The sequence below is a fragment of the Diabrotica virgifera genome, chromosome 1, assembly GCF_917563875.1.
Source record: "Diabrotica virgifera virgifera chromosome 1, PGI_DIABVI_V3a".
Taxonomy (NCBI): Eukaryota; Metazoa; Arthropoda; class Insecta; order Coleoptera; family Chrysomelidae; genus Diabrotica; species Diabrotica virgifera.
The window spans coordinates 102,988,325-103,013,238 of record NC_065443.1 but is presented as its reverse complement, the minus strand read 5'-3'; the positions used below and the strand labels follow the sequence as shown (position 1 = coordinate 103,013,238).

The following is a 24,914-nucleotide window of genomic DNA, read 5'->3' as shown; positions in this document are numbered from 1 at the left end:
TGATCACAGCTGATTAGTAATTATCAATTTACAAATTATTGGGTTAACAGCTGAAATGGAAGACTCAGTGTACTCTTTTCTACGATTCCAATATTTCGTTAACAGTCGTTAACATCATCAGGGACGCTGAAATAATATTAAAGGTATAATAGTGAAACTGAGTATTAAAAAATAACTCACCAGTTTGAGATTTTAGTCAACGATGTTATAAATGTGTAAAAAAGCGGCATTAACAAAAAGAATTGCAGTGAATGTTATTAAAAATTAAAAATATAACAATAAAAAAGATAAAAATGGAACTATAATATAAATAACTATGTTAAAAACCACTAATTATTAAAATCTTTTAAATTCGTCGCACAGAAAGGTATTAGAGACAATTATGTCAATATACTGTCAATTATGACAGAAATAGGTAGTATATTATGAATGTTATAATATTATAAATTATAAATGCTCTTTAGCTACACATGTTGTAAATGAAAGCCATAATATGGACTTTGAATCTGTAAAAATTTTAACAAATGAAAAGAACTATCACAAAAGAACTTTTCTTGAAATGGCATTTATTTATCAGAATGAACAGACAATTAATAAAAGAACAGATATTAAACAATTAACAGAGATCTATTCTTTCCTTCTTGAACTTGATAAAAACTTAAATGTCAATAAAGATTTTAGTTTAGATTCTAGTTCATAATATACTACCTATTTCTGTCATAATTGACAGTATATTGACATAATTGTCTCTAATACCTTTCTGTGCGACGAATTTAAAAGATTTTAATAATTAGTGGTTTTTAACATAGTTATTTATATTATAGTTCCATTTTTTATCTTTTTTATTGTTATATTTTTAATTTTTAATAACGTTCACTGCAATTCTTTTTGTTAATGCCGCTTTTTTACACATTTATAACATCGTTGACTAAAATCTCAAACTGGTGAGTTATTTTTTAATACCCAGTTTCACTATTATACCTTTAATATTATTTCAGCGTCCCTGATGATGTTAACGACTGTTAACGAAATATTGGAATCGTAGAAAAGAGTACACTGAGTCTTCCATTTCAGCTGTTAACCCAATAATTTGTAAATTGATATATATATATATATATATATATATATATATATATATATATATATATATTCTATACATTTTAACGTTTATTTATAGAGCACCCTGTAATTTGCAGAATGGTAAAAACAGTAAATTGTTATTTTGATTTAACAATGTTTACATTAATAATTTGACTTACATTTGACAGTATACAGTTATACTGTACCTACTTGTTAGTTTAATGCCTGGTTGCACCAACAGATCTTAAGCTCCAGCTTAGCTAAGCTCTACTTATAGATAGGGCCTCCTTGAGTATCACTTACGTTGCACCATAATTTTAAATTCTTACTTTATTATCAATTGTATCTATTATTAGATTATGGTATTCTTATTGTAATATATTATAATTATATTATATTAATAATTGTTATGATATTCTCGACTTAAGCAAAAGATCTGTTGGTGCAACCGGGCATTAGTGCTCTAGTAAATTTTGTCAGTTAGTTACATAAATAAATTATTTAAAAATGAAAAAATTACTGGATATTTGAGGAAGGTGTAAAAATCATATATGTATCACATGGGAGTAAAGTGCCTTTTCTTCCCTCGAATGATTATTGCCCTCCGCTACGCGTCGGTCAGTAAACTTCATTCTCGGGAGGAAAAGTAGCACTTTCCTCCCTTGTTATACAAATAGCTATTTCTTTTTTGCTAATATATAATTCATTATATTTATAATCAAATCCTCAATTCAAGTTTATTTTCCTATAATAGATATTATTAAGTCACAACCACCCATTTCAGTAAGTATAGCTTTTACATTATAAAATGAAGGGTTTAATAATTTTCTATTTTTAAATACATAATAATTAGTACCCGTACTTATTAGTAAGTAAATCAGTAATTAATTTTTTAATTTCAATACTCTATATATGATTTAGTACTGCATTTGACAAGAAAACAATAAATATTCAAAATCCAGTGGTCGGGATTTTTACTTATGCAAGGATTGTAGCATGTCGGGATTTTGGCAGTCGGGATTTTGACTGTCGGGATTTTAAGTGCCACCGCAATTAAAGTACTACAAAATTAAAAAAATTAAAATACTACAAACTATTTCAAAAGTTTGTGGATTGAAAGCAGTAGTTTTCTTAACATAAAGCTATTTACTTAAGGCCATGGGTACATAATTCGCAAATATTTTACGGCTATCCCTATTTTTCTGTCGTTACGCGGCAAATTACGTGTAGTAAAATTCACACTGGCATGGATATGTAAACATTACTAGAATATCATTCTACTTGAAAATATCATCCATCATTAACTTAAAGAGATGGCTTTTGAATGTTCTTGGATAACTGTTATTTGTATAATTGCAAATTATTAATTCAGTTAATAAATGTAATAATTTTTTCACTAACTATGTATTCAGTGATTGTAATAATTTATTACAACAAAAACTAATACTCAATCGAGAAAAGAGGAAAAGTGATTTTTTAATAATATATTGTTACTATGGAACGCTTACAATTTTGAACATCTTTAACAAAAAAATACTTGGATCACAGAATTCAATATTATCCTGATGTATTCTCTGCTTGTATCTTCCACAAATAATACACAATAAATAACTTTTTATTATAGTCTAAGAGCTAGTGAACCCTCCGACTAACGGTCTTCTTGTAAGGCTAGAAATTTGTCTAGTCATAATTCATAGCACACCAAGGCTAAAAACCATGACCTGTCAGGGATCAACCCTGCACGTGTATCTACCAGGTGAATCGAAAAGTGCAGTTTAGGGGAAAACGAAACTTTCTCCTGTAAAGTTTAAATTTAAGTATGTGTTTGAGTAAGTCATTTAGAAGAAATGTGTACAATGCCAGGCGATTCTGAACAGCATAAGACCTTGCCATGCGAGGGGAAAGATTAGGCTTTTTTCCTAAAATTATTTTTTTGCATCGAACAAAGTTTTTTTAGGTTTTTTGAATCATTCCCAACAGAAAAGATCTTTAGTAATTTTTCTCTTAGGTTAATAGTTTTTGACATATAAGCGATTAAAAAGTTTAAAAATTGCTAAATCGACCATTCTTAACCCTGATTCGGACATTTAACTGAAAATTTCAATGTTGCTATAGGTAGATATTCTTTAAACGTCGATTAATGAAATCCCGAATAGTTCTTTGCAATACAATATCGAAAACCCCCTTGCTTTTTAATTGCTAATTAAGCGGGCGCGACACTGGAGTATAAAGTGCGGACCTTTGAGTTTGCATAAATTCATTATCTCAAGAATGGGCAAATTTGAAGAAAAATCCTCATACAGGATGATTTTTATTTTTAAATTAGGATTTTTTAGCGTATATATAATACTAGTGACGTCATCCATCTGGGCGTAATGACGTAATGTATGATTTTTTTGAATGGCAGTAGGGGTCGTGTGATAGCTGATTTGAAAAGTTATTTAATTCTCTATTCAGTAATATAAAGGTTAACCTAATTTTTTATACAAATGGTGTGCAAAAAATTTTTTTTCTTTTTGTGTAAATTAATTTAATAAATTTTTTTTTTGTACATCGTGTCTAAATTAAAAAGCCTAATCTTTATATTTATGAATAGAGAATTTGATCACCTTTCAAAAAAGCTATCACACACCTACTCCAATTCAAAAAAATCATCGATTGCGTCATCATGCCCAGATGGATGACGTCACTAGTATTATATATATATATATATATATGCCAAAAAGTCCTAATTTAAAAATAAAAATCGACCAGTCCGAGGGTTTCTCTTCAAATTTGCCCATTCTCGAGATAATGAATTTATGCAAACTCAAACGTCCGCACTTATACTACAGTGTCGCGCCCGCTTTATTCGTAATTAAAAAACAAGGGGGTTTTCGATACTGTATTGCAAAAAACTCTTCGGGATTTCATCAATCGATGTTTAAAGAATATCTACCTACCTTGGTAACATTGAAATTTTTAGTTAAATGTCCGATTCAGGGTTAAAAATGACCGATTTCACGATTATTAAATTTTTTAATCGGTTATAATATGTCAAAAACTATTAACCTAAGACTCCTAAGAGAAAAGTCACTAAAGATCTTTTCGGTTTGGAATGATTCAAAAAACCTAAAAAAAACTTTTTTCGATGCAAAAAAAAATAATTTTAGGAAAAAACCCTAATATTTCCCCTCGCCTGGCAAGGTCTTATGCTGTTCAGAATTGCCTGGCATTGTAGACATTTCTTCTTAATGACTTACTCAAACACATACTTAAATTTATTCTTTACAGGAGAAAGATTATTTTTCCCTTAAACTATGAACTTTTCGATTCACCTGGTAGATACACGTGCAGGGCTGATGCCTGCCAGGTCATGGTTTTTAGCCTTGGTGTGCCATGAATTATCACTAGACAAATTTCTAGCCTTACAGGGAGACCGTTAGTTGGAGGGTTCACTAGCTCTTAGACTATCAAGTTCACGTCTTAAATCAATTATTTACCCAATACACTATACAGGGTGTTTGGTAAAGAATGGGCCATAGCTTAACCTTAGGTTCCTGAGGTTAAAATAGGCCGATTTAAGCTAACTTACCTTAGTACAAAGTTTATAATAACCGAGATAGAGGGTGTCAAAGTTGAACTTTTTTTTATTTATTATTAAATATTTCCTGACAAGTAGGAGATAACAACATGAAATTTGGTACGTGGGGGTTTTTTGGGTCGATAAAACTAAATTCCCTACCAAAAATTATGTATTGCCCAGAGGGCGCCACATACGCCTTTCATCACTCATTTATTACGTTCAATTTTTTATCCCTCACTCTGTATAATTTTGACATTAAAATTTTTATTCCCCTATTAGTTTTACTTAAAAAAGGTATACTTCTTTCATCTCCCTAAACTCAACCGTTTTCGAGAAAAACTCATTTTAAATCTGCGATACACCATCATTTTTAGCATATCATTGTAGTTACACCCGAAAAATAACTTAAAGCCATAAAATTATCCAAAAATGTATAGCAAATTTCTTCAAATGGAATTTGCAATGCAATGACATAAATTTGAGAACTGGCATAATTATTATGGTTTTAAGTTATTTTTCGGGTGTAACTACAATGATATTATGCTAAAAATGATGGTGTATTGGGATAAAAAAAATTGAACGTAATAAATGAGTGCTGAAAGGCGTATGTGGCGTCCTCATTTTTATAATGTTTTCTAGAGAAATTTTTTTTAGAAAATTTTTTTCTAGAGAATTTAGTTTTCTCCGCCCAAAAAAACCCCACGTACCAAATTTCATGTTGTTATCTCATATTTGTCAGGAAATATTCAATAATATCTAAATAAAAAAAAGAGTTTAACTTTGACACCCTATATCTCGGTTATTATAAACTTTGTACTAAGGTAAGTTAGCTTAAATCGGCCTATTTTAACCTCAGCAATCTGAGGTTAAACTATGGCCCATTCTTTACCAAACCTATATCAATATTATTTAATCAACAACTCAAAATATTCCCGATGCCATGTCAAATATTTAAAATTGTCACTGATTGTCAATGCCTGACTGACAATATGCTGACAATATCCTATTCGACTGAGTACGTTGTAAGACAAAAATAAATTTGGAAAATATTACCACGGACATGGTGTCCATTTTTTTCGAATCCTGAAAAAACTAATATATATTTTTGAAAAATTTAAACTCAGAATGAAAGACTAAATTATTACCGAGGGCTGAAAGTCCCTTAGAATAAATAAAAACTTTATTTTGAATGAGATATTTAAAATTAAAAATCACACTAAATTTTCTGTTAGTTTTTCACTTCTGTAACGTATTAAAATAAACATTATAGAAGTTCTCAGGGACTTTCGGTCCTCACTAATAACGTAATCTTTCATTCTGCGTTTAAATTTTTCAAAAATACTTATTAGTTTTCTCAGGATTCGAAAAAATGAATCCCCATTTGAATAGCATTGCAGCCGAAAATACGTACCCATCCTCTTAATAAGAATATTTAAAAACTTTCATCTGAATTAAAATAATATGTATACAATTTAGCTGACCCGGAGAATTTCGTCTTCTTCTTCTTACGGTGCCTTATTCTTAAGGACGTTGGCGACTACATTTGTTCATTTAATCTTATTTATTGCAGCCGTCGTGAACAGTTCTGTGGAGGTCATATTCATCAATTGTCGTAGGTTTTTAAGCCAAAAGTTGCGTCTTCTTCCTGGTCCCTTTTGCTATTGATTTTGCCTTCGATTATAAGTTAAAGCAGTTCATACTTTTGAGTTCTTACGATGTGACCGAAATATTGCGTTTTCTGTTCTTTTTATTGTAAGCAAAATCTCTCTTTCTTTGTTCATCCTTCACAAGACTTCCGCATTTTTCGTATGGCTCATATAGGATATTCTGAGCATTTTACGGTAGCACCAGAGTTCGACTGCTTGTGTTTTTTTTTGTGTTGCTTCTGTCATTGTTCAAGCTTCAATACCATAGAGCCATAGAGCAAGGTGGAGAAAACACAGCACTTTAGTATTCTAGTTCTTGATGAGATATCCAGCTGACGGTTGCATAGAACTTTTTGCACTTTTAAAACACTGTACGTGCCGCTTCCAGACGTGTTCTTATCTCTAGTGGGTGGTCCCAAGTTTCATCAAGATTACTTCCAACGTACGTTATTCTTGTTACTCTTTCCAGATCTGTTCCGTCGACATTGACCTTCACCCTTCTGTTTTGGTACTTGCTGATGACTATCGTTTTTGTCTTCTTTCTATTCAATTTCATTCCAAATTCTCTACAGGCTGTCGTTACTCGGTCCATTAGGCGTTGTGCTTCAGCATTATCTGCCAGAATGACCGTATCATCAGCGTATCGTAGGTTATTTATACATTGGCCGTTTATAATTATACCATCCGAGGTGCCGTCCAAAGCATTCCTAAATATCTTCTCAGAGTAAACGTTGAACAGCAAAGGTGACAAGACACATCCCTTCTCGATATTGACTTTTCCAGATGTTTCGATTTTTATTCTGAGTTTATTCTTGGTAGAGGTTTGAAATGATCATTAAGTTTTTATCGTCGATATTACATGACCTTCGAACCACCTTAGAAATAATTATTGTGTCAGTGTTCAATAAATAAAATTCAACAAAATACTTAAAAATATTACGTAGGTATTATAAAAGAATTATAGTACATATAATACATACATACGTACATAACATACCTAAATATACATAAAACGATGGCTATTTTGCAACGCGCGATTAACCATGTCCGAAACATGGACACTTTAAGTTTATTTAGAAAACTTCCAAAAAACTCATGATTTATTTATTGTGATCGAAAAATCTAATGGCACAAGAAATTGATAGACTCTTAAAATCAAATGGTAAATCTGTTGAAATCATTGGTATACGCGCACCATAAAAAATATGGAAGAGAGTAATTGACGGATACGTGAAGAAACCGAAATATACGATAACCAGTTTGACTTTATGCAAGGCAGATCAACAACAGATGCAATTTTCATTGTCAGTCAGTTTATGAAAAAATGTGAAATAAAGAAAAAAACTCTCAATGGTATTCATTGATCTTGGGAAAGCATATGATAAGAGTTTCTCGAGAATTTCTGTGGTAGTCACTCAATAAGAAAGGAGCTTCCCGCGAACATGTGGAAGCTGCAAGGGACATGTATGAGGGAGAAACAACTAGTGTTAAGACAAGTGTGGAAGAGGCCGATACATTTTATGTGAAATTAGGATTGCACGAGGACTCGATGCTTAGTCCTTATTTAGGTATTCTTATTAGTATTGAATCAGCTAACAGCGAAACTATAAAGTAACATGCCCGGGACTTAATGTATTATTATCTTCAACAGCTATCCATCTATCGTCGTATATAAGCATCCCTTAAGTGGTTCCATTCATTTCTTTTCGATTTTTTGCCTCTATTTATGGCCAGCCATTCGCTTGGTGCCATCAGTTCCTCTGATTTGTGGTCTGCCTCTACTTCTCTTACTTGCGTTTGGTCGCCATTCAAGAATCCAATACGTTCAATGGTTGCCTTTCATTCTTCCTATGTATTCTGGCCAGTTCCATTTTAACATGACAATCTTCTGGATCACATCTGTTACTTTTGATCGTCTTCTTATCTCTTCATTGGATTTGCGATCACTCAGTGACTTAATGTATGCTGGCTGATCCGGCAGTGGCGGCTAGTCCTATGAGGCAGGTGAGGCAGTGCCTCACCGGTATATCAATCGACTCTTTACGTTATTTCGTTATTTCATCATCAATTCTTTAAATACAATTTAACTGTTTGAAATTTGCTAAATAACTTTATTTTCGTTATTTCATCATCAATTATTTAAATACAATTTAACTTTTTGAAACTTGCTAAATAACTTAATTTTTATTATAAAACTTAATAACTTTTATTTTTATGATAAAAAATAAAAATAGGTAGGTACGGCCCTGACCCCGTATCTTTGTAGTTAAGCGTTCTTCATAAATACATCAGTAGGTACCTACCCTACGTGGGAGTATATATGCGTCTCATTCTCACTTTCTCAAATTATAGCAGAAGCACTGCCTCAGATGGGTCCTTGTCTAGCATATTACGAAGCCGGCGGTAATCGGCCGGCCGCAATAAAATTTAAGCTGGAGAATAATTTTTGGAGCCGGGATTTAATATCCTTTCAGAGGCTGGCAAAAATATGCCTCTGCGTGGTTTTGCAGTTTTAGTTAGAGTTAAAGCGGGGCATTAGGTATAGGTAGTTTCTTAAAGCAGTTTGTTCTGGTTACGTGTACTTGGCCTTCTTACACTCTGGTTACTTACTATTAGTATAATTAGATGTTTAGAATATGTTTAGACCAGGGCTCATCTGTAAAAATATTAGCACATTTGGACGTTGAGAGGTGACTCAAATTTTTTTGCAGAAATTGCTTGAAAATAAATCAAATAATATCCTCCCTCTCAAAAAGGTCCGGAACATTGTTTAAATAATCAAAATGTCAAAAAATGAAGGAAAAATTCGATTTTTTTCTTCGTTTCTTTATTATAACTTATAAAGTATTAATTTCCGAGAAAAGTTGTACTGACATAAAAGTTGCGTAATTAAATTTCCTACAATACAGAATTGGTTAAGAATTTCAAAAATAGTCACCCTTGTTGCACAATAGCAATAATTGCGAAAAAAAACATACAAAAACAAGTATTGGCATTTTACGTTTTTCAACCATTTATGCTACACTTAGGACCTTCATATTTCACCCAGAAAAACTTTATGATACAGTAAAATAATACTGTAAATTTCATTGAGATCGGTTCAATAGATTTTGCAAAATAAATTTTGCAATCCAGCTTTCGCAAAAAAAATTCATTTTTTCAAAATGTTACAGGACTGAAAATAAAGCAGATAGCAAGTTGAAATTTTTTTCGCTTATAGAAGTGTACCGGAATGGGACGTTTCGATGCCGCCGGTTCATCGCCGGCCGTTTCGATGCTGCCGGTTCATCGCCAGTCCATTTCATCGCCGTCATATCTCGCATTTCCTAGAATTCCTAATTAATACTAAAAATAACTAATAATTGTAACTGTCGAAAATTCGGAAATATATCAGATAGCGATTAATTGACTGGCGATGAATCGGCCGGCATCGGCATCGAACTGGCGGCATCGAAACGGCGGCGATGAAACGTCCTAGACCCAAGTGTACTGTACCTTTCATTTGCAATTTTGCAAAATTAAAATCGATTAACTACCACGACGTCAGGAATTTTTTTAAATAAACATTCATTATTGGTGCTATGCGCAGGACAGCGGTTAGTTTGCTCTTATTGGGCATTCCAACGACCTTTGATAATCATTGATATATTTTAATTTTTATTACATTTCGGTATAAATAAATAAATTTGTTTATTGCAAAATAAAAACACATACTCTATCCTTTGAAATAACACTTTTATTAGCAAAAACTTTATTGTTTATATATTTTAACTTAGAGAATAAAAGTTTATTATTTTTAAACATATGCAATTGTTTAAACAATATTTCACAAACAATAATAAAATTAGTTTGATTTTTGTGGAATTAAAATATTAAAATACAACAAAATATAGAGTAAGAAAATAATATATTAGATAAAGATTAGAAGAAATTTTGGTGGAAATCAACTTGTGTGAATCGAACACTGCTGTCCTGCGCGTAGCACCAAAAGTTAATGTTTATTTAAAAAATTTCCTGGCGCCGTGATAATTACTCAATTTTAATTTTGCAAATTGCAAATGAAAGGTACAGTACACTTCTATAAGCAAAAAAAATTTCAACTTGCTATCTGCTTTATTTTCAGTCCTGTAACATTTTGAAAAAATGAATTTTTTTTGCGAAAGCTGGATTGCAAAATTTATTTTGCAAAATCTATTGAACCGATCTTAATAGAATTTACAGTATTGTTTTACTGTATCATAAGTTTTTCTGGGTGAAATATGAAGGTCCTAAGTATAGCATAAATGGTTGAAAAACGTAAAATGCCAATACTTGTTTTTGTATTGTTTTTTCGCAATTATTGCTATTTTGCAACAAGGGTGACTATTTTTAAAAAAATTTACCAATTCTATATTGTAGGAAATTTAATTACGCAACTTTTATGTCAGTAAAACTTTTCTCGGAAATGAATACTTTTACAGTTATAATCAAAAAACGATAAAAAATATCGAATTTTTCCTTAATTTTTTGACATTTTGATTATTTAAACAATGTTCCGGACCTTGTTGAGAGGGACGATAACTTAAATATTATTATTTGATTTATTTTCAAACAATTTCTGCAAAAAAATTTGAGTCACCTCTCAACGTCCATCTCAAAACAGATGCGCCCTGGACTAGTTATCATGCTGTGACTAGCTGTATGCCATTTTCCAAATGTCAATTAAATAAGTAAATTAATAAAAAAATTTGAAATTATGATTTCTTTCATAATAATTTTACTTTTAAGCGCACTGTTTAATACAAAATATAAAAAACCAAAAAATAAAATTTATTAACCCTTAGTTTATTTAACATAAAAAATCAATCTTATAATATAACAGTAATTTGCTTACTTGCTTGTTTTTATTTCCTATATATTCAATACATTTACAATATAAGATTGGTTCCAAATGAAATTATCACGTGTTTGAAGGTATATTGATTGCGCACAATAATTTCATTTTGGCAAGTGATTAATAATAAAAGAATCAGTCAACAGCGTAACCAGGATGATCCTAAGGGGGTATGGGTCTCCGGGGGTATGTAATTAAGGAGGATGTTAAGGGTATGGGGCGCTTATAACCCCTAAAAACCCCCTGGTTACGCCACTGAAATCAGTTGTACGTTCTTGTCATGTAGTATATAATGTAAATTTTGCTTAATATGACTGTACAACGCTGATGAGACCAAGAAAGGACGAAACATCTGACTCACACTGTTTTGATATGTGGTATCATATTAATTATTTTTAGCTAAAAAAACAGCTAATAAGAGTATGAACGATGTTATAGACTCAGAACTTTCGACTTTCTTTTGCGAATAAAATAATTGTTATTTAATATCGTTTGCAAGCCTTAAAATAAATACGGTGCCGTTTTGTGACGTTATGACTCCACAAAATCGACCTTCCGGCTATTAAAAAAAGCTAACCATAATAATACAGTAAACTCCCTCTATAACAAGAACTGAAATGGCGTACTAATTACCTCGTTATAAGCGGATCTCGTTATATCAGACAACAATATTATGTAATATATTATGTTTAGGATGTAAAAGAAGAAGACCAACGACAGACAGATGTCAGCGACGTAACGCCATTCCGGCTAGCGTCATGTAACTTGTAAGTTCTAGCTTCTTGATTACTAATAAAGATTTGTATAAACAATACTGTTTAATATTTGATTTACATGACGAAAGGAACTTAAAACAGTACATATCACCACTACTGAAATGTCTTGAAGCCTCCTACATAGTTTATTAGGTGTCGATCATCGACTTCAACAATGAAACTTGGCCATCGCAAATTGTAAATTTCCTACGATATTCAATATCGGTCGACAGATAAATAGGAAGGAAGTTACAGGCGGTGGAATTTATTACAGCACTGGCCTCGGTAAGCACACAGATGTTGGACATACCTCGTTATAAGCGAAACTTCGTAATACCCGTGTTCGTTATAGAGAGAGTCTACTGTAATATTCCTCAAGTGTAGTGTGCCTCACCATCTTGTACTATCACGAGCCGCCCCTGGGCTGATGATATAATGTTAATAGGAAATACTGAAAGGAATTTAGAACAAAAACTGGAACAATGGACAAAAACCCTTAAGGAAAAAGGTTTAAACTTAGTAGGATATAAGCAGAGTATTTGGAATGTTTATTTAAAGATAGAGTTACTACAAGCGATGATATTAGAGTTGGATATAAGCGAATGGTGTGTTCTGTGATAGACAGGTTGAAATAAAATTGAAGGGAAAATTCTACAAAACATACGCGTATAGACATAAACGTATAGACATAATTCTGTCTGTTTTTTCAATGTGCCTCTAGTAAGTTGTCGTTCCATCGTTTTCGTGGCCTTCCCACTGATCGTCTTCCTATTGGGGAACCGTCTCTCGCTGTCCTGACTACTAACATTTATTAATGTTATCCACCTTACATCTCCGTCGTATATCTGTACTTCTAGCTCTGTCCCATAGAGTCTTACCATCGATTTTTCGAAGGGTTTTCATCTCCGCTGTTTCGAGCAATATTTTTGTCCTCTCTGTGTCGGGTCGTGTTTCTGCCGCGTGTGTCATTATTGGTCTGATGACTGTTTTGTAAATTCTGCCTTTCATTTCTTTTCCGATATTTTTATTTCTCCATATTGTGTCATTCAGGCAACCTGCGGCTCGGTTTGCTCTATTCACTTGATCTTCCACTTCTGTTTCGAGTCTTTCGTAGCTATATAGTGTGATGCCTAGGTATTTAAACTCCATCACTTGTTCTATTATCTGATCTTTCAGCTCCAATTTACATCTTATTGGATCTGCTTTTATAACCATGCAATTTGTATTTTTTGGGAAAATTAACATGTTAAATTTTCTGGCGGTTATGTTAAATTGGTGCAGCATACGTTGTAAATCATCTTCACTTTGAGAGATTAGTATTGCATCGTCTGCACAGCAGATTATTTTAATGTTGTTCTGAAGCTATTTCCTTGTGGCATTTTTATAATCAACTATTTTTAATGGGAAATAAGCCACAATTTTACCAAAAAAATGATTTTATTAACGTTTCGAAGCCCAAATCGGGTTTCGTTGTCAAAATATAAAATACTACTAAAATAAACAAAAATGTTGTTGCTAAGTAAAAAAGTTTTCTACTTTAAAATGTATAATATACGTCTGAATTGCCAATATAAATGAGTCAGATTAAATAAATTATTAGAAGAATTTTTTTTACTTAGCAACAACATTTTTGTTTATTTTAGTAGTATTTTGTATTTTGACAACGAAACCTGATTTGGGCTTCGAAACGTTAATAAAATCATTTTTTTGGTAAAATTGTGGCTTATTTCCCATTAAAAATAGTAGATTATTTTAAGTTATTTTTCTCCCATTTGGTATCCTCTTTTAGTTCTTACTTTTTTTATAATTTCATCCATGATCAGATTGAACAATAAAGGACTCAAGGAATCCCCCTGTCTTATCCCATTGCCGGTTTCAATTGGGTCAGTTTGTTCATCTTCCACTTTTACTTTTATTGTGTTGTTCTGGTAGTGATGTTTTCGATCGTTTTAATTGTTTCTAGAGGTTCCTCTCTCGAGGCTATGATGCTATGAGCTATGATGTAGTGAATTGATAGGCAGGAAGTAGGAACAGTGAATGTAGCTGACAGAAATGAGAATTCGTAGATGGATGAGTGGAGTAACAAAAAGAATAAAATTAAGATTGACTATATTTGAGATGCCAAAATGAGAGAGTATGTTAATTACTGATTAGAAATTTCCTGGAAGGAGTAGGAGAGAAGTACCGAAGAAGATCTGTGGGGAGACGCATAGGGAGAATATGTCGGTAAAGGGGATTGATATTGGTATGACTTAAGGTAGAAACTTATTAAGAAATATAATTAGGAAAACCGACCCTGCACATAATGTTAAAGGCAAATTGAATGATATTGATAAAGGAATATGACAAAAACTATACATTTTTTCTCTTTTATATTAATTATTGAATAAATACATAAATTACTTACCGGTAAAGATACACAAAACTAAAATGAAATACAATTGTACCTGAAAAAAAAATAATGATTATTGCGATTGTACAAACATTGTTTTGGACTTTTATGACTTGATTTTTTTGAGTTGAAAGTAAAATATATATAATTAAAAAATTTATCAATCTGATCAAAACACCTTGCAGAATTTAATGGTTAAAAATCGATTAGAATTACATAACTAAAGAAATTGAACTAACAATCAAATAATAAAAACAGATTAGAATAAGTTAAAAACCATATTAAATTTATAGCTATCAAAATAAATTTTGAAAAAATTTTTATTTGTAGTAAATTTAAGTTAAGTAAAAATATTAGACCTGGATCCCGCGTACCAAAAAAAAGTTGATTAATAGCAAGCTGAAAATTTGTTAATAGCTTAACGGTGTCTAGTCGGACAAACTTTGATGTATGAGAACATTGGAACAGGGGGAGTTTTAATTGTGGAACAGGTTAATAATTTGGAACGTCAGACTACGAAAACGTTCCATGTATTTTGTCGGCCAGAACTTCCAATTGATTTGTTACCATTTCATTAAACTCTCATGCAAAAATCAGACTGCTGTTTATCACCAACTGGGCATTTTAATGAGTGGAACACGAAGAATGTGTCAAACGACAGGAATCATGTTGGTTAGTAATAGCAGACTGATTTTTTCATAAGAGTTTAATAAAAGGGTAACAACTCAATTGGCTATTGTGTTTGACAAAATACATGGGACGTTTTCGTAATCTGACTTTCCAAATTTTTAAACTGTTCCACAATTAAAACTTCCCCTGTTCCAGTGTTCCCGTACATCAAAGTTTTTTCAACTAGACATCGTTAAGCTATTAACAAATTTTTAGCTTGCTATTAATCAACTTTTTTTTGTACGCGGGATCCAGATCTATTATTTTTGTAACTTACTACAAATAAAAATTTTGCCTATAATTTAATATACAACTTGTAATTATTATAAATCGTATCGTAAGGCGTTCGACAGGGTCAAGTGGAGACACTTATGGCAAATACTAAAAGAAGTGAGCGTACCCCAACACCTTATTTCGCTTATAACTGAACTATACGAACACACTACTGGATCGGTTAAAGTGCTTGAAACACTTTCAAACGAATTTCATCCAGAACGGGGTGTCAGACAGGGATGTATACTATCGCCACAATTATTCAATATTTATGGAGAGCATATTATGAGAAGAGCACTTGAAGGATGGGAAGAAAGCATCTCAATAAATGGTCATAAAATAAACAACCTACGTTTCGCAGATGACACAGCCCTTCTTGCAAATAGTCAAGCAGAGCTGATTGATCTTATACGACTGGTTGAAAACGAAAGTCAAATATTTGGTCTGCAATTAAACATATCAAAGACAAAGATCATGATAGTGGATAGACTACATAAGAATCATCCACATATAACCACAATTGATCGGTTTGAGCTTGTGAACTCATACTTATATCTGGGATCATTAATCACAAACACAGGGTCACTACAGGAGGAAATAAAACGTAGATGTGATCTAGCAAAAGTCGCCACAGAAAAAATGACCACAATAGGGAAGGACTGTCAAATTTCAAGAGCGTTAAAGATGAGGTTGATCAACTGCTTAATATTCCCAATACTGACTTACGGATGTGAATCTTGGACCCTGAAAAATTCGGAAAGAAGAAAGATAGACGCCACTGAAATGTTCTGTTGGAGACGAATGCTACGAATTCCTTGGACCGACCTTAGAACAAATAATTCGATTTTAAGAGAGCTAAAAGTTAGCCAACGGCTCTCCAGTAAAGTCCATATCCAACAATTAAAATACTTTGGACATGTTAAGAGAGCCAACACAGAAAACATGAAAAGACTCATTATACAAGGAAAGGTGGAAGGCCGAAGATCACGAGGAAGATCCCCAACAAGATGGATCGATCAGATTACAGGAATATGCAAAAGACCTATGCATGAGTTAAAAGAAATGACCAGAGACAGAGATCTTTGGAGACGGACAATACACGACATCACGTCGACCACTACACTCCCTCCGGGGGGTCAGGATTGAAGAGAGAGAGAAAGAGAGAGAGAGAGAGAGAGAGAGAGAGAGAGAGAATTATAAATCGAAAATAACTCGATATTCACGGTCAAAGCACACATTATTTGTCTCCAAAAAGTTATTTATGGTTTCATTAGTAATTAATCGTGTTATTTAATGTCAAAAACAACAAGTGAATCCTCCAAGTGATATTTCGGACTTTATTACCTACTCTGTAAGTCATAAGCCAACAGTTTTATACAATCATTTACCCCTACATAAATTCAAACACTACTTTATGCAGACAATACAGGGCATAGTCCTTATACCAAACCATCACAACAGGATGCAAACATTAGTAAACATATGGATGGAAGATATAAAGAAGAAGTTGATAGTAAATATCAAGAAAAGCTAATAAAAGAAAATATAATTCCTTTTGACGATATAAAGAAGAAGTTGATAGTAAATATCAAGAAAATCTAATAAAAGATATAAAGAAGATATAAAGAAGAAGTTGATAGTAAATATCAAGAAAAGCTAATAAAAGAAAATATAATTCCTTTTGACGGCAAAATATAAAGACAATAACATACAAAGCACGAAACTAGAGGAGGTTTCAACATTTGAATATGTATGATATATCTTTTCAAATAATTCGATTGGAGATAGGTTAAAACAGAAAAAAGCCAACAAAATCTACTATACGCTAAATTAAAACGATGTACAGAAAGAAGGAAATAAACAACAAAACTAAATTACCAGTATACACTACTATTAACATACCAATAGTGACATAATAGGTATGCAAGTGAGAGGTGGGTATAAAAAAGAAATATCACGTAAAATAAATGCTACTGAAATTAAAGAATTGGGAAAAATGTAATTTACTTTTTTCTTTGGAAAATAAAGCCACAATTCTAGTTTGGGATTAATTTATTAACGTTTCGACTTCCACGTTGGAAATCGTTATCAAAATACAAAATATTAATAATATTAATACATTGAAGTCAAAACGACAATAAATTAATTTAAAACTAGAATTGTGGCTTTATTTCCCAAAGAAAATAGTAAATTACATAATTATGCCACAAGGAAATAACTTCGCAACAATATCGAAGAAAATAACATACAACACCAGAAAAGACACAATCAGAAATGATCAAATAAGAAACTAAGTAGAGCAAAAATCCGCAACAAGTAAACAAAACCAGAAAACGATTGGAATGGTTTGGGAACATACAGTGAATGGGAGACGAAAGATGGCCAAAGGAATTATTTATAACTAAAAGAATAAAGAAACGAAAGACAGGACGATCAAGAAAAAGACGAGTAAATAAAATTATAAAAGCAGATAACGCCAGAAAGATGAACTACATAGAAATGAAAATTATGTCAAGAAATAAAAAAGAATGGAAAAGGAGAATAGACATCAACACAATAAAACATCCGACTTCTTAGTGAGTAAAACGAGTTAAGAGAATATGAAAAAGAAGAATAAATCATAAAACTTGTTCCTAATAATTACTTAATCTATATTTCTTATCTAAAAAGGCATATAATTTTTTAAAATTTACTTACAGTCCTCATGATAAATCAGTGCCTAAAGCTAACTACATCAACCTCAACCAAGAAAATATATCTAATACAGCTAGTTTTCCTTAAATACGCTAAACTTACTTGCCATTAAGCACGACGGTGATATCTTAATATTTTAAAAAGTGAACTCATATTCCCGATTATCTGAAGTTTTCATTTTTTTAAGCGATTTCGCGCTATCTCCGATTGCAAAAACGTGTGCAACATAAACGTGTTCAAGGAAACACCAAATTGTTATTAGGGTAATAATGTGTCTTTGATTGTATTAAGCGATTTTTAGCATGTAATACCCTTATATCATTATTATTACCCATATACAGGGTGATTGATTAGTAGGGTAAAGCTCAATAGCTCCGCTACAGTAATAGATAGCAATAAAAGTTAATAACCAAAATTTTAGCCACCTTTGAGCTTCACATTACAAAATTAGTTAGAATGTTACGGGGTGTTCGATAACACAGTGGCACACAAAAGTTATGTTTTTTTAAATGGAACACCGTATATTTTATTTTAAATTCGAAATCCTGTTAACTTCTCTTCTTAACTTCTTAAGTTATAACCAATTTTATTTGAAAATCGTAACAAGTTCAACTCCCTGTATAAATAAAAATAAGCAAAACAACAATGGTTTATTAATGCCATATTTTTTAACGTGTTGTCAAAATTTTCAAAAATGGTCGATATTGCTAATTTTCTTTATATCAAATACAGGGTGAGTCAAAACGCAAGTACATTATTTTCTCAGTAATTTTAAATGGAATAGCCTGTATTTTATATCACTATTGAAAAGTATTATTACCGTACTTTAATTTTTAGATAACATTCCCTATGTCTAAATTTATTAGTTTTCGAGATATTTTCATTTTTCAATGGACCAGTAGCGTGGCCACCCAAATCACCAGAATTTAATAAACTGGACTGATTTTTTTGGGGTTACGTTAATAATGAAGTTTATAAAATACCTCCAACAACAAGGAATGAGATGAAAAATAGAATACAAAGTGTATTTCGATGTGTTAATTTACAAATGCTCCGTAGAGTAAGTAGCTCATTCAATGATCGTTTTTAGGCGTACATAAATGTGTTAGTAGATACTTTTGAACACCTTATATAATTAAATATTAAAAATATTTTATTAAAAGTAGCTTCTAATTTTTTCAAACATATATTTTTGCAAAATGTATTACTGATAAATTATGTTTCGTTCTTTATTTGTTACATTGTTACATTTACATACAAAAGTAGTGTTTAATTGTCTTCACAAAATATTGTATTTTGTGTTTGTGTGTTTTTTTGTAAAATGTATTACTAATTTTCTTTGCTTATTTGTTGCATTTACATAAAAAGATAGTATTTAATTGTTTCAAAAATGTTGCATGTAGTGGTTGTGTTTTTGTTTGTAAAATGTATTACTAATAAATTATTTTTATTTCTTTATTTGCTACAGTGTTACATTGATTACCGGATTGATATTCGGTAATCTTCAATTGTCAATTCAGTCATGGCTTACTTAAAATTTAGATAAATTTAAACACCTAAAATAATTGGCTCTGAAAAATGAAAAGATCTCGAAAACTAATAAATTTGGGCATAGGAAATGTTATATAAAAATTAAGGTACGTTAATGTTACTTTTCAATAATGATATAAAATACAGGGTGTTTTATTTAACATTACTGAGAAAATAATGTACTTGCGTTTTGACTCACCCTGTATTTGATATAAAGAAAATTAGCAATATCAATAATTCTTAAAAATTTTGACAATAAATAAAAAAATATAGCATTAATAAACCATTGCTGTTGTGCTTATTTTTATTTATACAGAGAGTTGAACTTGTTACGATTTTCATACAAAATTGGTTATAACTTTGTAAATACCCTGTATAACATAACAAACCTTTATATTTTTGTGATGGAGTAGTTAACAGGATTTCGAATATAAAATAAAATATAGGGTGTTCCATTTAAAAAAACAAAAGTTAGGTCTGCCACTCTGTTATCGAACACCATGTAACATTCTAACTAATTTTGTAATGTGAAGCTCAAAGGTGGCTAAAATTTTTGTTATTAACTTTTATTGCTATCTATTACTATAGCGGAACTATTGAGCTTTACCCTACTAATCAATCACCCTGTATGATTATTTTATGCTGTAATTGAAAATAGGGATGAATTGGAACGACTAAAGTTTGACCTTTTCTCTAGTGCAGTCTTAAAAGAAAACCGACATCAACAAATTGCTTTCCTAAGATTTCATAATATTATTAAGGCTGTGAGTGATAAAAACGGAATGAAAACTATGCGATAAAAGTGATATACAAATTCTTTTTCATTCTAAAATAGGGTATATTTTTTATATTCGTGAACTTCAAACGACGTCGGGTGTGCACTTATGGGCCCCTCCCCCCTGTCGTATACCATCGTAATAAGCAAAGTCCCCCCTCCCCCTTTTCAACGACGCAGTTTATGGATGCTGCCTTATGCTCATTTTCGTAGTTGATTTTTTTGTGAATAGATTAACAGATTCTGCTATTTTTTTTATTATTTTAGATTTTCTTTTGGTATTTATACAGGTGGGCAAAGGTTCAAACTTCTTTTTTGAACTTACACCGGGTGAAAGAAAAGATATGTTTTACTGATATTAAATTTAGACAACCGGTGGTAGGGAGGACAAGGTATGTATAAGTGTGGCTATACAGTATGGTGCAAATGAAAAGAATAAATTCGTTATTTCGTAAACCGGCCACTTTACGGAAAAATCTCAAAACCGATCGATGTTTATTTATAAATTATGATATTTTGGCATATATATTACACGAGTGACGTCATCGGTCTGGGCGTGATGACGTAATCAATGATTTTTTTAAACGAGAATAGGGGTTGTGTGCTAGCTCATTTGAAAGGTTATTTAATTGTCTATTCAGTAATATAAACATTAACATCATTATTTTTACGGGGTGTCCAAAAACAATTTTTTTAAATTAAATTAATTGACAGAAAAAGAAGAATATATGTAATTTTTTAATTCAAAATACGTTTACTGCTGACAGAAAACAGGAAAAAAATGTTTATTTGAAAAATAAACATTGCTTTTCGCTTAAATTAAATGTTCAAACTTCCAAAAAGCAGGTGCCTAGCGGGAACTGGGTTGAACATTGAATATAAGCGAAAATCAACGTTTATTTTTCAAATTAACATTTTTTTCTATTTTATGATAAGAGTAAAAGTATTTTGAAGTAAATAAATTACATACATTTTTCTCTTTTTGGTCAATTAATTTAATTTAAAAAATTGTTTTGGACACCCTGTATAAATAATTATCTTATTGTTAACATTACTGAATAGAGAATTAAATAACCTTTCAAATGATCTAGCACACGGCCCCTATCCTTATTTAAAAAAATCGTCGATTACGTCATCACGCCCAGATAGATGACGTCACTTGTGTGATAGATTATGCTAAAATATCAAAATTTAAAAATAAAAATCGACCTGTTTTGGGAATTTTCCTTAATGTCGCCGGTTTACGAAATATCGAATTTATTCCTTTCATTTGCACCACACTGTATATGGAAATTCGTGACTAGACACCTCGTAACGCGACAGTTCGTAACCGGACAACTGGTAACAGACAATTCGTAACAGCGACAGTTCGTAACGGCGACACTTCGTAACGGCGACAGTTCGTAACTATACAAATTCGTAACGGACAATTCGTAACGTCAAAATTGAATTATTCTGTTTATTTTTGTTAACGTGGAAACTAACTGTTATTCCAGTTATAATTAAAATTATGTTTATTAATTTAACGAATCAGTACCGGGATAAACATGTGTAACACATTTTATGTTTCGTGTTTCAGAATATATGTATTAAAAGTCTTTAACACAAACAAAATATTTAAGTACATACAAACTTTTAACAATATTTTTAAAAGTTTATCCCTCTTATTGTTCCTTAAATCTGCATATACCCATGCTTAAGTTACGAATATGGGGAAAGTGATATCATCCTTTAAAGGTAGGAAGCGCGGAAAGACGCATGAAGATCCAGTGGCGTACACTCACTTTTATTTCAATGTTAATTATATTATATTTTTTAAATATTATTTGTTAAACTTGATCACAATATATTTTTATTTACAGGTTTTTACTGGCGTTTCGATCTCTATATCAAAAAACCGTTTTCAAAGATATAAATAAATAATGATATCTAACAATAAAACACTGACAACTTTTGTTTTCGTTACTTCCACAAAATTTATTTTTAAACTATGTAACTACAGCTGTTTCAGCAGAGTGCCTTTCTCAGGTGATTTATTTTACGATGTGTTGCATTTTAAAGTTTCTAACTGAATAGGTTGAGGAGTGGGGAGCTATTTGTCTCAAGTTGGTCATTCAGAATTATATCTGCATTTTTCATTTTATTAATTTCCATAGATTCTAATATATCTAGATAGCTTATCAGGCCTTTATTTTGAGTATGAAGAATTTGAAACTGTTCATTAAATCAATGATTAAGATCTAGAAGGTGAAGTGCGTATGTAGAAATGTCTGTTTTTCTATCGTTGAAAGCCCATTTGTGTTCTGCTATTCGTTTGTCAAAGGTTCTGCCAGTTTGACCGATGTAAGTTTTTTAACAGTCACCACATATGCCAGTTTGTAAACACCACTCTGTAATTGTTTTCTCTTTCTGCTCTTATGGTTCTTAATATATTTGCCAAAGTTGTTATTAGTTCTGAAAGCTGGTGTTATTCCTTTCTTTTTTATGTATCTGGCTATTTTTGTTGATATCTTGCCTGTATACCTATGTGATAGAGCAAAATTTACTGGTTTTTTTCTGTGATGGTGGATAGACTAATTTCATTATATAAATGATAGTTATATTTATTTTATTTGTTTATTATATATTTATATATTCTTATGTTATTTTCAACTATTTTTAATGGGAATAAGCCACAATTTTACCAAAAGAATTATTTAATTAACGTTTCGAAGCCCAAATCGAGTTTCGTTGTCAAAATACAAAATACTACTAAAATAAACAAAAATGTTGTTGCTAAGTAACAAAATTATTCTAATAATTTATTTAATCTGACTCATTTATATTGGCAATTCAGACGTATATTATATATTTTAAAGTAGAAGACTTTAAAATGATATCGCTAATATTTATGAGTTGCGTTCCTGGGACGACTTACCAAAAGATAGTTAATTCGATTACATGAAATCAATCCCAACTCAAGAATATCCGTCACAAAAAAAAATCATAGCATGTGATCTGTCTTTAAAAAGACAACCAAATGCAACGATGACGGTAAAATTCTCGCGTTAGAGATTCCATAGTAAATCACAAGGGAAAACCAGGAAAAAAATCTCGTGATACTATCCCGACATCGTAAGTATTTAGTCTTACATTTAATTTACCTTCAAAAAACGAATACAAAATTCTGACTTTAATATGTTTAAATTATAAATAATATTAATAATACATAGATATACAATAAGTAATACTAAAATATAAAATTTGTACTAACTCGATATGTTATTGACAAGTCAATAACATATCGAGTGAGTACAAATTTTATATTTTAGTATTACTTATACAATAAGTCTCTAATGCCTGGTTGCACCAACAGATCTTAAGCTCCAGCTTAGCTAAGCTCTACTTATAGATAGGGCCTCCTTGAGTATCACTTGCGTTGCACCATAATTTTAGATTCTTACCTTATTATCAATTATATCTATTAGTATATTATGGTATTCTTATTGTAATATATTACAATTATATTATATTAATTCTTATGATATTCTCGACTTAAGCTTAAGATCTGTTGGTGCAACCGGGCATAAGTATCTTAGTACAGCAAACAAAAATATTTTAAAAAACTCTAAAATCGAAGTAAAAAACTCCTTAGTGGTAGGTATACTTTAAGAGGAAAGGAACATTTTGACTGAGAAAACTAATAAGTATTTTTGAAAAATTTAAACTCAGAATGAAAGATTACTTTATTACCGAAGGCCGAAAGACCCTTAGAATGAATAAAAAGTTTCTTTTGAATGAGATATTTGAAATCAAAAATCACACTAAATTTTCTCTTAGATTTTCACCCCTGTAACTTATTAAAATAAACATTATAGAAGTTTTCAGGGACTTTAGGCACTCGGTAATAACGCAATCTTTCATTCTGCTTTTAAATTGTTCAAAAATACTTATTAGTTTTCTCAGGATTCGAAAAAAAAATGAATCCCATTTAAATAGCATTGAAGCCGAAAGTTCGTACTCATCCCCTTAATTAAAAATCTTAAAAAACGCAAATGGATTACATAAATGTGTGAATGTTTTCGGATCTATCAGTCCATCATCAGTGAACTCTTGTACTTGCTAAATAGCCCCAGAACCAAACAGTGGTTATATTTAGAATTAAATTTACATTGTTAAATTGTAAAATTGAAAAGCAGGGGTGTCATTTGATAGGGTCGGAGGGGGGAATTTACCCCCTGACCCTAAAAATGACTTAAATTTACAAAAAATACATCAATTTTCATCATAACATCATATACAGTGTCTCGAAAAGATTGGTCATTAATTATACTACAGATTCTGGGGTCAAAAATATGTTGATTGAATCTAACTTATCTTAATACAAATGTGCACATAAAAAAAGTTATAGCCCTATGAAGTTACAAAATGAAAATCAATTGTTTTCAAGATTTCGAAAACTATTAGAGATTTTTTATTTAAAAAAGACGTGTGGCATTCTTATGACAGGAACATCTTAACAAAAAATTATAGTGAAATTTGTGCACTTCATAAAGATTTATGGAGTAACTTTTGTGTAGCACTTTTGTGTATGTTCGTATTAAATTATTGTTAAAGTATTATTAGTTAACCACTATGTTTTTAAAACTTTTTGCTTCTTAGTACTTTCTCAAAAAGCCAGTT

At 31.2% G+C, this 24,914-nt stretch overlaps 1 protein-coding gene across 1 annotated transcript in view; it reads right to left on the bottom strand.

Annotated features, from left to right (window-relative positions):
• Positions 1 to 18,069, bottom strand: part of LOC126889635 (uncharacterized) — a 79,002-nt gene extending 60,933 nt beyond the window's left edge. The window contains exons 1-2 of the mRNA XM_050658129.1: positions 17,951 to 18,069; positions 14,327 to 14,366 (exon numbers count right to left, since the gene is read on the bottom strand). Coding sequence (XP_050514086.1) covers positions 14,327 to 14,366; positions 17,951 to 17,959 — 49 coding nt within the window. The 5' untranslated portion in view covers positions 17,960 to 18,069. The remainder of the gene's footprint in view (positions 1 to 14,326; positions 14,367 to 17,950) is intronic.
• Positions 18,070 to 24,914: the final 6,845 nt, after the last annotated feature.